A 16,187-nucleotide genomic window follows, 5' to 3' on the forward strand; every position below is an offset into this window, starting at 1 on the left:
ATTCTATTCCAAATTTCCTACTCAGATCTGGTCTTTCTATCAAAAAATCTTCAAAATCTTCTACTGTATTAAATGTCCATTTTTTCCCATGTATCATTATACCCAGTTTTGCAGGGTATTTTATTCTTGGCTGTAAGCCCATGTCTTTTGCCTTTCTAAATATTTTATTCCAAGATTTCCCTCTCACTTATAGTGGAATCTGCAAAGTCTTACATGATCCTGACTGTCACTCCTTGATATTTGAACTGCTTGATTTTGGATTCTTGTAATATTTTATCTTTGACATGGGGATCAAGAAGTTTTACTATGACATTCCTAGATGTCTTTATGTGGTGATTTATTAGAGGAGGTGACCTATGAATTATTTCTATATCTCTTCTACCTTCTGGTCTTAACAAACGTGGGCAGTTCTCACTTACGATTTCTTGAGATATAGTATCCAAGCTTTTGATTATATCAATATTTTCAGGGAGACCAATTATTTTTATATTATCTCTTCATGACCAATTCTCTCTGGTTTTAGATACCAGATATTTCACATTTTCTTCTTCATGTTTTTCAATCTTTTCACATTGTTCTACCATTTCTTGCTGTCTCCTGGAGTCATTCAATTCTATTTGATCTATTCTTCTTTGCATTGACACCATTTCTTCATTGATGTCTACCACTTTCTCTTTTAAGTTGTTTATTATACTTCCAATTCTTTCTTGTAGATCTTTTATTTCATTCTTTATATCTTGCTTCATTTCTTCTAGGAATTCCCGAAGTCCTTGAGGAAAATCCATTTCTTCCTTTACTGTGGAATTTCTTCCTTCTTCTGGGATATCTTTAGGTTTGATACTGGTTGTTGTTTTCATCTTTGATGTATCTATTTCTCCAGATTTAATTTCTGAATTGAGGTTTTGTGTTAGGGTCCTATTATGTCACCTAACATATTGCTTCTGGGTGGGTTGACTAGCCAAGAAGGGTCTTGCCTTTAATCCCTTGGGTTCTTGCACTGACTTGCACATTCTGTGATTATTGGAACTATTTGGATCTTTGAGGTTTGTAAGTTAAATACTATTGGCCTTCTTCCAGGTCTCAGAGTTCCTGAACCTGGGTTGTCTTGGTATGATATCTGTGAGTACCTATCACCACAGTATTCTTCCAATGGGTTTTTATAATGGAAAAAAAATTACCTGGATGATTTGGGGGGGTGGGGAGAAAAGGGTCAGTTCTCAGACAGAAGTCACTGAAATGCAATTTCTCGCTGGATTTCAATGAAGAGAGAAGCCTTTAGGGATTGTTGGAGCAGATATACAGGAGATATTTGGTCTTTTTTGAATCTCAAAAGTCCAGAGATGATCTTCAACTCTAGGAACTTCTTTGAAATGTTGTAGGAATTCTTGTCCAAATATGAGCTGCCTTAGATGACTTCTTCGGAACTATGAGACTCTTTGAACTACTCAAAAAGAGCAAGTTTGGTAGCTCCTCTTCTCTCTGGTGTCAGAAGAATTCCTATTCCAAATTCAGTTTCCCAAAAAAAGTCAGGTCCAGTGATTTTTTAGACCAGAGGAAATCACAAGATTCGACAGAGTTGGAATTTACCTTTCTTCCTTGGTAGGTAAGCCACCTCTCCAGCAAGGCTTTCCTTCACCCAAGCAACTCCCTCCTTATCAACAACCTCCCCCACTCCTTAAGTAGTGAGTTCTTATCCCAGAGGTTGGGGTCTTTGGATTTATCAAACACTAGGTTATTATGGTCATTTACTACAGTATCTTATACTCTAATGGTGAGTGGGATATTCTTTGAAGAAGTTTTTGCAGGGTATTTAGCGTTTTGGCTGAACTGTAGGATCTCCATCTGCTGTGGTAATCAGGCCAGAGTTGAGAAAGCAGACACTTTTTAGGACACCTTTTATTAAATATAAATGCTTTATTTGTTTTCCAATTATTTACAATGTAGTTTCTACCAATCATTTTTTGGCAAGGTTTTGAATTTTATAATTTCCCCCTCCCCCAACAGAAGGCAATCTGATAGTCTTTACATTTATTTTCATGATATGCATAGATCAAAATTGAATGCATTGAGAGAAAAAAAACATATCCTTAAGGAAGGAAGAAAATATTAGAGACAGCAAAATTAGGTAAGACATAAGATGACCTTTTTAAATTGAAGGTAATAATCTTTGTTCTTCTTTTAAACTCCACAGTTCTTTCTCTGAATACAGATGGTATTCTCCATCACAGATCCCCTAAAATTTTCCCTGATTATTTCACTGATGGAGTGAGCAAGTCCATCAAGGTTGTTCATCACCCCATGTTGTTAGGGTATACAATGTACTTCTGGTTCTGCTCATTTCACTCAGCTTCAATTCATGTAAGTCTTTCCAAACTTCTCTGAAATCCCACCCCTCCTGATTTTTAATAAAACAATAGAGTTCCATCACATACATATACCACAGTTTGTTTAGCCATTCCCCAACTGATAGGCATCCCCTTGATTTCCAATTCTTTGCCACTACAAACAGAGCTGCTATGAATATTTTTGTACATGTGATGTTTTTACTCTTTTTCATGATCTCTTCAGGATACAGACTCAGTGGTGGTATTGCTGGATCAAAGGATATGTACATTTTCATTGCCCTTTGGACATAATTCCAAACTGCTCTCCAGAAAGGCTGGATCAGTTCACAGCTCCACCAACAATGCATCAATATTAGGGCACCTTTTCTAGCACCTTCCTCACATCAGGTAAGCAGTGTGATCCTTAAAAGGGCTGCTCAGTCCCCAGGGGACTGTCAAATCCCACTGCTGCTTTCAATGGGGAAAGGACCCTATGGCCTGGACCACCTGTGTTGAGGGTTGTGACTACAGCTCCCAGTGTATCGATACCTGCTGCTTCATCACTTACCTGTCACCACAGGACTTTAAGGAATGGTAAAGTGGTATGGGTGATGTCTTTTGATGCATGTATAAATTGGATTTGAGGTAGAATTGCACGAAGTCATCGACCTCTCCCTTTCTTCCAAAGTCATCATGATTCAGTGGCAAGACAAGTGGCTCTAGATGCAGTGGATGACCTTGATGTCTTCAATGCCTACCCAAGCTCAAAGTACTCCATAGCACCTGCTTCAACTGTCTTCATGGCCTTTGGAACAGAGTGCTCTCATCTGCCCATTCCACCAGTGGAAGATTTCACATGCTTGGGGTCAATACTACTGACAACTTACCAATGAGTTTGAGACTCCCTCGATTATTCTCAACTTGGTTCTGGTTTAGCTTGACTGCCAAAATAGTTGGGTCTGACCACTATGCATGCTACAGCTTCTTGGAGCCACAGATGAGAATTAGGTGACTCAAGTGAACATCAAAGATGGAAAGCAGCATTGAAAAGGACTCAGCAGCCCTCACACCAGAGGTACTGATCTTCCTTGAATATACCCTACACCCCTGAAGTTCCAATGGAAAATAAATTTTGAATGCTCTTAGGCTCCTTTTAAGTGGCAAAGCATCTGGTGATTATTCTATTCCAACTGAGATCTGCAAAGTGGGGAGTCCATTGCTCATCCAAAAGCTGACTGAAATTTCCCAGGTTGTATTACATGAAAAGGTTATCTCTCAAGAATTCAAGAATGTAGGGGCGGCTAGGTGGCGCAGTGGATAAAGCACTGGCCCTGGAGTCAGGAGTACCTGGGTTCAAATCCAGTCTCAGACACTTAATGATTACCTAGCTGTGTGGCCTTGGGCAAGCCACTTAACCCCATCTGCCCTGCAAAAAAAAAAAACACACAACCTAACAAAAAAAGACTATTTTTGGAGAACTCACACAGGGCAAGTGCTCACAAGGGGGTCAGAAGAAGTGATACTGGGACACCCTGAGGGTCTCTTAAGAACTTTAGAATTGATTGTACAGCATGGAAGACACTGGCCCAGGACCACCCAGCATGGCGTCACCCTTATCAGAGAGAGTGCTGTGCTCTTTGAGGAAAGCAGAATTGGACCAGCTCAAAGAAAATGTGACATACATAAGTTTAGAGTAAGCACCCCCTGTGTTCACATGGACTTTTTGTGCCTAACTGTGGTATAGCATCCTGAGCTCGTATTGGTCTGATCAACCACAATTAGACACAATGCAATTTGTGTCAAACATAGTGATGTCATTTTGGACTTCTCTGATAAGGAAAGGCAAGAATTAACCATAGTGTCTTATATACTTAATCTCTTCCAAGGATCCATCATTCTCTTTCTTAGCTTTCACTAGATTATTTTGATGATTACTATGTTATAATATAGTTTGAGATCTGATGTTACCAGGCTACTTTCCTTTGCATTTTTTCCCATTAATTTACCTTGATATTCTTGACCTTTTGTTCTTCCAGATGAATTTTTTGTTATTTTTTCTAGCTCTGTAAAATATGTTTTTGGTGGTTTGATTGGTATAGCATTAATGAGTTAATTAATTTAGGTAAAATTGTAACTTTATTATATTGACTTGGCCTACTCATGAGCAATTAATGTTTTTTTAATTGTTTAGATCTATGTTCTGTAAAATTGTGTTCATTTAGTTTCTGGGATTGTCTTGTCAAGTAGACTCCCAAGTAATTTATATGATTTGCAGTTATTTTATATGGAATTTCTCTTTCTATCTCTTGCTCTATTTTGTTGGTAATATAGAATTGCTGATGATTTATGTGAACATTTATTTTATATTCTGCTACTTTGCTAAAGTTGTTAATTATTTCAGCTAGTTTTTTAGTTGATTCTCTTCAGGTGTCTCCAACTTGTGGGCTGCAAAAGACCCTCAAAGCCCATTCCTGATGCATTATTACGCTTTCTTATTATACTCATTGGTAGTGTGGGTTACATTGTAATCATAAATGTTCAATTCTTTTTGCAGCTCTTGACAAGTTTTTGTTGGGCTCTGTGGCCCAGAAGAGCTAAAAGGTTGAATACCCATGAAGGATTCTCTAAGAATACCATTCTATCATCTGCAAAGTTTTGTTTCCTTTAATTTCTTTTTTCTTCTCTTCGCCATAGCTAGCATTTCTAGTACAATATTGAATTATAGTGGTGATAATGGGCAGCCTTACTTCACCCATTATCTTGATTGGGAAGATTTCTAGCTTATACCCATTATGGAGAATTCTTGCTGACAGTTTTAGATAGATGCTGTTAATCATTTTGGTTTTGGTTTTGGTTTTGCAAGGCAATGGGATTAAGTGACTTTGCCCACAGTCATATAGGTAGGTAATTATTAAGTGTCTGAGACAAATTTTAACTTAGGTCCTCCTGACTCCAGGGCCAGTGCTCTATCCATTGTGTCACCTAGCTACCCCTACAGTTTATCATTTTAAGGGAAGATTTCCCATGCGCACTAGTGTTTTTAATAGGAATGGGTACTATATTTTGTCATAAGCTTTTTCTGCATTTTTTGAGATAATCCTATAATTTCTGTTAGTTTTGATATTGATATGGTCAATTATACTGATAGATGAGTTTTTAAAAAAATATTTAACCAACCTACATTCTGGCTATAAATACCTGATCATAGTGTATGATCCTTGTGACACATTGCCTTAATCTCCTTGCTAGTATTTTATTTAAAATTTTTGCAACAATATTCATTAGGAAAATTAGTCTATAGTTTTCTTTCTGTTTTAGTTCTTCTTGGTTTAGCACCATATTTATGTCAGAAAATAAATTTAAATGATGGGACTCCTTTTTTGCCTTTTTTTTTTACAAATAGTTTCTATATTACAGGAATTAAGCATTCTTTAAATGTTTGATAGAATTCACTTGTGAACTCATCTGATCTTGAGAATTTTTCCTTAAGGAATTCATTGGTGGCTTGTTCAATTTCTTTTTTTTCTAAATGTTGTTATTTAGGTATTCTATTTCCTCTTCTGTTAATCTGGGCAATTTATAGTTTTGTAAATATTCCTCAATTTTATTCCTTTTGTCATATTATTGGCATATAATTGGGCAAAATATTTCTTAATGGTTGCTTTAATTTCCTCTTCATTGGTGGTAAATTTACTCTTTTCATTTTAGATATTGGATATCTGGCATTGGTTATTTTGATATTGGATATTTTCTTCTTTTTAAGTCAAATTTATCAAGTTTATCTATCCTAATGTGTTTTTTACCATAAAACAATCTCCTAGTTTTATTATTAGTTGAAGAGTTTTCTTACTTTTGATTTTTAGTTTTTTAGCTTTTCCAGTTTGATGCTCAATTGGGAATTTTTAATTTGTCCTTTTTCCTATAATGGAATGCCCAATTCTGCTCTTTCTCTCCTTTGTTGATATAAGAATTTAGAGAAATAAAAATTTCCCTAGGTACTGCTTTGACTACATCCCATAAATTTTGCTATGTTGTTTCATTGTTGGCAATCCTTTTAGTGAAATTACTTATTGTTTCTCCAAGAGCTTTATTTTCAATAGACAATGTCACTTTTATTTTTTCTGGAGAATCTATTATGCCAAGACTAAAGTGAAGTGCTCAAAGTTACAAAATTACATGTTTGGAATCATGTTGTGTGTGGAAATGGTCCTACTTTGCAAATAACTGGGAATGTTACAAGTACTTTGCATCTGAGTGTTATGAAGATTTCTTTCTATTTCCAACAGAGTGAACCAAGTATTTTCACAAAGTATCAGGCAAAACCTCAGCTTTTTGGGGGAGATGCAAAGAATAGAAACTTACATCTTTCTCATTTGCCTACTGGAAAATCAAAAGGTGTCTTGGAGCAGTTTGAGGAGAATAAAAAGAGAGCACAAGATAAACAGGACAGGTATGCAAACATACCCAAAGACAGGTAAGTGAAGGACAATTCATTTCCTTGAATAGAAGAGGAAAATGACTACCATCAAAAGTTTTAAGTTTAAACCTGTCACATGTGGGCAAAAGAATATGTGTTCCTGTTCCATGATTGCTGCTGATTATAGATTTAATTGAATAAAATATGCCCTCTGCTTTAAAACTTTAGGGTTAGAATGGGTAATGCAGATTTTTGCCCATTTTGGAAAAAGAATGCTTGAGGATTTCCTATGAAAGGAATGGTAGATGCAAGCTCAATAGCCTAAATGCTTTCTGAAAAATATTCCCATTTTCTTTCCCAGGAGAAATGGCATGTGATTGGCTACCTGTTTTAGGAGAAGAAAAATGAAGGGTTTTGAGCTGCATTTCCAGAAGAGGTTCAATAAAGCACAAGACTGTTTATTGCTGACTTTCCCAGTGAGAAACTGGGGATTTTTTTTAGGTTTTTTTTTTTTTTTGGCAAGGCAAATGGGGTTAAGTGGCTTGTCCAAGGCCACACAGCTAGGTAATTATTAAGTGTCTGAGGTTAGATTTGAACTCAGGTACTCCTGACTCCAGGGCTGGTGCTCTATCTACTGTACCACCCAGCTGCCCCCAAATTGGAGATTTTTTTAAGACCTGAAGGTCCATTGGTTTTACTTTGTGAAGTGGTTGATGTTGTATCTTGTTATTTTATCTTGATTAAATTTATTTTTTTTTAAAGATTTTATTTATTTTGGGTTTTACAATTTTCCCCCATTCTTGCTCCCCCCCACCGCAGAAGGCATTCTGTTAGTCTTTACATTATTTCCATGGTATACATTAATCTCAGTTGAATGTGATGAGAGAGAAATCATATCCTTAAGGAAGAAAAATAAAGTATAAGAGAGAGCAAAATTACATAAGATATTTTTTTTCTAAATTGAAAGTAATGTTCTTTGGTGTTTATTCAAACTCCACAATTCTTTCTCTGGATATAGATGGTATTCTCCATTGCAGAGTCCAAAATTGTCCCTGGTTGTTGCACTGATGGAATGAGCAAGTCCATCATATCTTGATTAAATTTAGGAGGTAAATTAGAACTTTTAAATTCAATTTATAGGTAGTGAAGCTTAAGGTCCAGAGCTCAGAAAGTAATTTGTTGAGTTTTTGGCATCCACCTCCTAATAGTCATGATTATCCTTTAGTTGTGGTCTTAATCTCATGCAATCACAGTTACTAGAGTATAAAAGGGCTCTTTGAAATTATCTACTTCAAACTTCTTACTTTACAAGGAAATTGAACCCTTTATAAATTCAATTACCCCAGTCACATAGGCCAGCAGCAGCAAACCTAGGATTTGAACTGAGATCCTCTCTCTATTAGTGTTCTTTCCACTAAGCTTGCTAAAGCTTGCTGATCTATTCCACATACCAGACATATTTTTACACTTGACAAGAGATAGTGACATAGTTTTATCCATTAGTGACATTATGACAATAAACCTATATATATAATTCAGTTTACATAGTGATAGTAATTCTTCCTTACTCTGAATATTAGTTGCTTAATTATGTTTGTTTTCTTCACATTGGTTGGGGAAAAAGGTAAAAAAAAAATGTCTTTCTAAGTTGCTATAGGCAACTAGACACAAGATTGTAGGATTAACCTGACCCCTTCAGTTTACAGGAAAAAGTAAAATGAGGCCGACAGAGGAAAAGGGACTTGTTCAAGGTCACACAGGTGGATCAGAGCCAGAAATGAACCCAGTATCTCTAACTCCAAATGAACTTAATTACTATTGAGGGCACCATCATCCTTCTTGTTATCCAATTCCCTAACCTAAGAATCATCCTTCACATCTTACTCTAGATTTCTCACTCTCACTCACATTCTAATTCTATTTGTGTGTATGAATATATATATATATATATATATATACATGTATACAGACAAACATATATACAATATGTAGTTATACATAATATATATTACATATAATATGAATCATATATTATATAATATGTAATACACACATATACACACACAATCATTTGCCAAGTCCTTCTTCACAACATCTCTTGGATGCATCACCTTTTCTCTACTCACATGACTATCACCCATGGTCAGGCCCTTGTCATTGCTGACCTAAACTATTACAACAGCCTTCTCACTAGTCTTTTTGTCTCTAGTCCTAACTCCAAGTAAATTCAAATGGCTCCCCCTTACCTCCAGATCAAGGTTGGTATTTAAAGTTCTTTTTACCATGACCTTCTTTATATTAATCCAGTTTCCTTCTACATTGCTTCACTGACTTTGTTATCTTGGCTGTGTTGGCTTACTTGCTGCTCCTCATCCATGATTCTCCATTCCTGACCTCTGCCTTTACCCTGGTCATTTTCCATACCTGGAATGCTAACTTTCTGGCTTCTGCCTTTTAGACTCCCTGGCTTAATTTACCACTTATGTCAAGTCCAAATTTTTTAGCCCTTTCCTGGTCTCCTTTTCCTTTTAAGTTTTACTTATGTATGTGTTTTGTACATGGCTCAGAGTCAGGGAAGACCTGGGTTAAAATGTGACCTCAGACACTAGCTATATGACTCTGGGCAAGTCACTTCAACTCTATCTACCTCAGTTTCCTCATCTGTAAGATGAGGATAATGTTAGCACCTACTTCCCAGCGTTGTTGGAAGGATCAAATAAGTTCATAATTGTAAAGTACTTATCATAGTGGTGGGTTAGTTATTTTATTATTTATCATATCTGTATGTGTTGTTTCCTGAACTAGAATGAAGTTCCTTGATAGAGGACTTTCGCTATTTTGTTCCATTTCTTAGCCAAGTGCTTTTCACAGGGTAAACTCATAATGATTGCTTAATTGATTTCCATTATACTTTCCTCTCTCTCCTCACTCTCCAAGAGCACTTAATTAGAGCTTTCTCCTGCCTATGTGTCTTCCTCTGGGATGCGCATCTCATAAAGAATGGTGCTTGTCAGCCAGCTTCCCCCCAGGGTCATTGTATAATCCTGACCTTCAGAAGGGCACTGGTGCATGAGTTAAGTCAGGCTGAGTCCTTTGAGATTTGAGACCAGCATCTTTCCCAGAACTACTGTCTACCTTTCAGATGAATTTGGTATAGATCATTCATACTGACACTGCTGAAGACAAGCAGCTTCTTTCAGATTGAGGCTGATGGTTAGTGCATCTCTGCTCCCTGCAGATTCCTCATCTCTTTTCTGGCCTAGTTTGTGTTTTGCAGCTTATCTCTTTCCTGGCACTGGCACTGTCATTCTTTTTGCCCCCTTCCCCTCCAGGCCAAATCAGTCAGCTTTCTTCTTAAACCTCTCAGCTATAAGTCGTATACATGGCCACTGATTTTCTTTGTATACCCTTGCAACTGAAAAAAAAAAGGCTGAAAATATCCAACATAATTTTTTTAAAGTATAGCACCTCCTTATCAAAGTAACTATGCTGGAGGATTTGTTTGATTTAATTACTACTTTGACAGTTAATAGTTATCATTCATTTTACTTTTAATAGCTGCAAGATATATATATTTTTATCCTCAAAAGGACAAATGGAATTTCTAAGGGCACTCTGAGGAGATGATTTCTTTCTTTTCCTTCTATTTGTAGTTGTCTTTCCTTTAGAAATAAAAGCAACAAACTTGCTATTTATAGGACCTTTGCCTCTTGATTAATACATATTTTAAGCCATTGATTGATGGGTTTTTTTTTCTCCAGGTACTGTGTCTCTGCATTTCCTCTGCATTTTCTATCATCTGTTCAATACAGTTTACATAATTTTCAGAACCATTTAACATTCAGTGAAAATAGAGAACAAATTATGAACTTTCTGTTCTAAGAATGTCTCAAAGAAGTTAAGAAAAAAGTCAGGACTCTATTTAGAAACATTCAAGAATAAGAAATTGTATCCCATAATTGAGGAATAGGAAAGGATAGTTATAATAAATTCCATTTCAGTGTAAGTTCTTGCTTTTAGTTTCTTGTTTTCTGTCAATGAGACCAATTCATAATGTGGTGAAAAAGAAATGAAAAAATGAAGGAGAGGGGAGAATGCAAAGATGGCAACTTTGGCATTAGAGAAGGAATAATATTGAGTCCAGTGTTCAAACACAGTTCAGTTCAGGTAAATGTTAGGTTAGCTTTAAAAGAATAGCATTTGATCAACCTTAATGGACTTGCTTCATTACAATATTCAGGGACAATTTTAGGGTATCTGCATTGGAGAATACCATCTGTATCCAGAGAAAGAATTGTGGAGTTAAAAAAAAGGCCAAAGACTACTATACTTCAATTAAAAAAAGTTGTCTTATGTACTACATAATTTTTCTATCTCTAATATTTTATTTTTTTCCTCAAGATATGTTGTTTCTCTCAACACATTTAATTTTGATCACTGCATAGCATGGAAACAATGTAAAGATTATCAGACTGCCTTCTGTGGGTGGTAGGGGAAGGGAAGGGAGATTGGGGGAAAAATTATAAAATTGAAAACATTATAAAAATGATAGGTAGAAACTAATGTTGTGAATAACTGAAAAATAAATAAAATATTTATATTAAAAAAGAATGGCATTATAGCATGCCCTTTGATCACACTGAAGTTTTTTAATTTATAGTTATATTTATGGATAATCACAGTAAGGGGATATAAAAATCAAAGATTCTCCAAAGAAACCTGAATATTTAGATAATGGTGATAGTGAAGCTATTGATGTTCTTTTGGGAGAAATAGATTAATTAGCCTCATTAAGCACATAACAACCAGTGATTAGATCAAAGAAAGATTATTTCTGTCTGTGAAGAATTACTCAGGATTATGATGAAATTAAACTGCGGTAGATTTAATGGTTGTATTCAATGACAAACCTTGTTTTCACAGCAAAATAGCATACAAAGACCAGATTCAAACCTCGTGACCATTCCTCACTATGCCCAGGTCCCCTGATGGTCATTCCTGGATCTGTGACCCAGAACTGAGTAGTGAACAACAGAGCTGCCGATTGGCGTCTGTTCCTATAGCCTTAATGAGGTTAGGAACCTTCTGCATGAGACTAGGATTCTGGCTCTGGAGCACAGCCTCTATCCTCTCTCAGCTCTCATACTCTAGAATCTGCTGCAGCTGCATTGCTCCTCACAAAGCCCAATCCCAAATGTCCACAAGCCAACCTGAACTGGAATTAAGACTCATTTTGTTTTTTTTTCCCTTTGATTTCCTGCTTAGGACTGCAAGCAGCATCATGAAGTTCATCAGTTATCTTAGATCTGATTAATACCTATATCTTACTTAGGGAGATGCAATTATATAGTCAGTTCTTTGTCTTGTTTAGAAGATATGACTGTTTTCAAATGGACTAATAGAATTTCCTAATTTGTTCTTTTTCCTATAGAAAAGGTTAGATTATACTGATAGCCTTTAGGTGTTCAAAGTAATAGTTTTTTTTTTCTTTGAACAGAGTAAAAAATTACTTCAATGGACATAAAGATCATAGTATCTCAGCGTTGGAATCTCAGGGTCCTAGTCTAACATATACCTAAACAGGAATCCCCTAAAAGTAATGAAAAATTAATATTCCTAAGTAATTTATTCTTTAATTTGGAGGTATAAAATGAGCTCTGAACACACAGATAATGAAGTTTATTAAGGAACCTCTGATCAAGCTAATTTATCTCCCCACTACCCTTAAGGTGACACCTGGTTCAGTACCCCACAAAACCTCTGAACTTAACAACCCAGAGGAGTCAGTTTTGTTTTCTGGCCATGTCTCTACTTCAAGATAAAACTATGCAGAAATCTCTAAGACAAAAGTTAAATGTGATTTTTGCATATTTCTTTATATGTGGTCAATAACCACCACAAAGATAGGTAAAGAATTAAATATACAACATGTTTATAGGCTCTAGTCTTTTTTTCCTCCACCACAAAAACTCATAAGATACAAAAGACTCATAAGTATGTATGAACAATATAGGAAACATAAGCACTTAATGAGTATATTATACTGTCTCAGAAGGTTATATACACTTTATATACACTTATATACACTTTAGACAGAACAAATTCTCTCCATTTATTCATTTACTTATGACAACATGATGGAGGGCTGGCAAGGTCTTCATGAATGGCTCTATTCCTTTATCTTTAGGGTTCTTCTGTTGGTGGACCTCTTTCCCTCAAAGTATATAGTAATAAAGCAGCTAATACATGACTCTCAAACTCACGATTCCTCCCACAAATTGGAAACATTCGTTCTCAGGATTGATGGTCTCTAATTTATGACCCAAAAGAAAAACAAAAGCAGAGGCAAGAATTTAGGATTAGGAAATCTGGGTATAAGCATATGTTTCCCTCTGCCATGTGTTTCTGCTGTAAATTGCCATTGATTCTTCTGTTTGGAGGTAGAGGAGCGAGATCCCCTTCCCTCCTTTTATGGTATTCTGTTCCTGAAATTCAGGGGAAAGAAAAAAAGAAAAAAGTTCCAAGTGGTGGGCTGTTCTATGGCTTACTCTTATAGAACCCAGGGAAGGTAGTTCTTCAGACAAAAGTCCAACCTATTGGACTTTAGTAAGTCAGTCATCAGGAGGCAGCTTCAGATATTGGGGACCATTCAGACCATTGTGTTCTCTCATAAAGAGTCTAGGGCCCATGCCAACCTCCACAAAAGATGACAATAATTAATAATAATATAATAATAATAATAGCTAGCATTTATAAAGTGCTTTAAATATGGCAGAACTCTTTGCAAATATTAACCAACTTTATCTTTATAACACTCTGGGATAGTGTTTGAGGCTTGACTACAGGTATAGCCTCTATCTTATCTTTCTCTCTACCTTCTCCAACCTATAATCTCATTTTAAGGTCAATGATTTATGAGCTCATCAAGTAAATGTGGGGACTACCCAAAGGGAATGATCAAAGACTCCCTTGATTCATCTCAGCCTTTAGTTCCTGTTCCATAAAATGAAATGGCACCTATGTTAAGGATTGTTGTGAGAATCAGAAATGGGACCTTTTTTATTTTAATAGTTTGCAGTGACTCACAAGTTGACATTTCAAATCTAGATAGATAAGTTTGAACATTCTTAAGAAGTTAAATTAAAGGGAATCAACAAATCATGTTTATAACAAGTATAGAAAGAATTTACATTCTTTTTCTATGAGTTTTAGGTTTGGATATGCAGATAGTGTTTTCAGAGATAGTGTTCAAATATCTAGAATATATTCTGAAAATAAAGAATCAGCCCATGTTTGGTGATGTGATTCAGTTGTTACTTTTAATTAATCTATATTCAAGCATTTTTTAAACATTTTTAATGTTCCAGGTAACTGTACACAAAGTACAGAGAATGAAACAATCTCTATTTATATGGAGCTTATAATTCTAATAGGGGAGACAAGTACATATATAAGTAATTACATATATAAACAAAGTCATTAAATATAAGGCAGTTTGAAAGAGAGGGAACTCACAGTTGGGGGAGGGATCAGGAAAGATTTCTTGCAAATGCTGGTATTTGAATGGCATCTTAAAGGAAGATTCTCTTCTATCTTATTGTTGTTTTTGTCCTTATTTAAGAGAAGAATGACACCAGAAAGGTGATGTTTTGACTTGCATTGGATTTAAGTGAAGCAGGGCTGTGCCTCACTGTGTCTAGTGGCAAGCTATAGATCAGGGTGATTGGAGATGGCCCTGGATGCAGTGGGAGACCCTTTTATTTTTATTTATTTTTATTTTTTTATTTTTTTTTGGGGGGGAGATCCTTTTAAACTAAGATTTTTAACAGATCTCAGTTTGTCTGAGGCAACACCTATTCAGTGATTAAGTCAAGGTAAGAAATGAGGTCAAAGGGGTGGCTAGGTGGTGTAGTGGATAAAGCATCGGCCCTGGAGTCAGGAGTACCTGGGTTCAAATCCGGTCTCAGACACTTAATAATTACCTAGCTGTGTGGCCTTGGGCAAGCCACTTAACCCTGTTTGCCTTGCAAAAACCTAAAAAAAAAAAAAAAAAAAAGAAATGAGGTCAAACAGTGACTTGTTTTACCTAGTTAAAGAAATCAATCCGAGAGTGTAAGACCCCCTCAGGATTTCTGGTTAAAACAGAAACCATTGCTATTTACACTTACTCTAAGCCATCAAGACCCAAACTATGACGTGTAAGGCTAGGGCTGGAACCTATTGTTGGCCAGTCAGTGAGAGTCAGTGTTATTTGGGTTTAAGACCTGGTTATGTAGCTCCATTTGAATCCCAATGGGCTTATCAAAATCTGGTCATTCAATGCTGTATTTCAAATAATCTTATATGAAACTTAAAGGGAAAAACGAGTCAGTTGTCCCAGGTTTTTTTTCTCCTCTCAAAAATGATAGAATAAATAAGTAGGGAAGAGGAAAACACTAGTCTACAAATCCCATGATACCCTATGAGGTATCAATTATCAAAATCTATATTTCTTTGGGCAGAGCACTCACAGGCAAGGCTTTGATAAAAACCCTTCCATCTATGTGGTGGAGTAAGAAGGAATGTATTCCAGGTAGGTGGGTCACCAAAGAAAGCAAGGCTCAGAGAAGTTATGTCATCCCTGAGGAACAGACTGCCTGTTTGACTGAATCACAAAGGGAGGAGTGGGAATAGGGTTCAATTATAGTTATGTAGTATTGTTGAATTCTCCAAAAGTCATTCTTTCCCCTCCTTACTTATTTTCAAGTAATTTCATTATTTCTTCCAAATAAAAACATGCTTAGTTTTAAAATTCTTCTTATCCTACCCTAAATCTTTATAGTTTAGTAAAATCTTGAAATATTCCATTGAATTCTAATCTGAAATACGGGAAGAATTGACCCAGGATTATTTTAGCATAATTCAGATTTAAAATTTGATAGAACAACCAAACAAAAAAAAATTCTTACTTCAAAATTTTTTGAGCTAACCGTGGTTTATAAGGGACCAATAGAGATTAAATAAGTCTCAATCCTATCTCATAATCTAGTAAGTAATACTAGTTAAATATATTGCAAAATAAAATATGGGGTAGTGAAAAATGCAAGTTCATATGCCAACTCTTTATCACTTATTCCCTTTATCTACATAGGCTTTAGTTACCCTATTTGTAAAAGGAATTAAACTAAAAGATTTCTAAAGTCCTTTCCAGTACTAAGACCTATGCCACATAAGCAAACAAGATAAGTACAAACTTGGTTTTTCTTAAATATCTTAAACATTTTTCATTTTATTTCCTTTTAATTAAAAAGCTTTTTCTTTTTCCCACACCATCTAGGTTTTTTTAAAAAGAAAATATAGGCAAAACCCTGTAGTTTAAACAAAACAGAAATAATAATTAATAGTTGATGTTGCCATAGGGATAACTAGGTGGCACTGTGAATAGAGCCTAGAATCAAGAAAACATC

General features: G+C 35.7%; 1 protein-coding gene across 4 annotated transcripts in view; it reads left to right on the forward strand.

Annotated features, from left to right (window-relative positions):
• The window catches only part of IHO1 (interactor of HORMAD1 1), a 79,063-nt gene that overhangs the window by 36,991 nt on the left and 25,885 nt on the right, over positions 1–16,187 (forward strand). For 3 of the 4 annotated variants that reach the window (XM_074197925.1, XM_074197924.1, XM_074197926.1), the window contains exon 5: positions 6,611–6,798. In XM_074197925.1, the coding sequence (XP_074054026.1) occupies positions 6,611–6,798 (188 nt within the window). The remainder of the gene's footprint in view (positions 1–6,610; positions 6,799–16,187) is intronic. The other variant, XM_074197927.1, reaches the window with a different exon arrangement.

Source organism: Macrotis lagotis, chromosome 8 (assembly GCF_037893015.1).
Source record: "Macrotis lagotis isolate mMagLag1 chromosome 8, bilby.v1.9.chrom.fasta, whole genome shotgun sequence".
NCBI classification, from domain to species: Eukaryota; Metazoa; Chordata; class Mammalia; order Peramelemorphia; family Peramelidae; genus Macrotis; species Macrotis lagotis.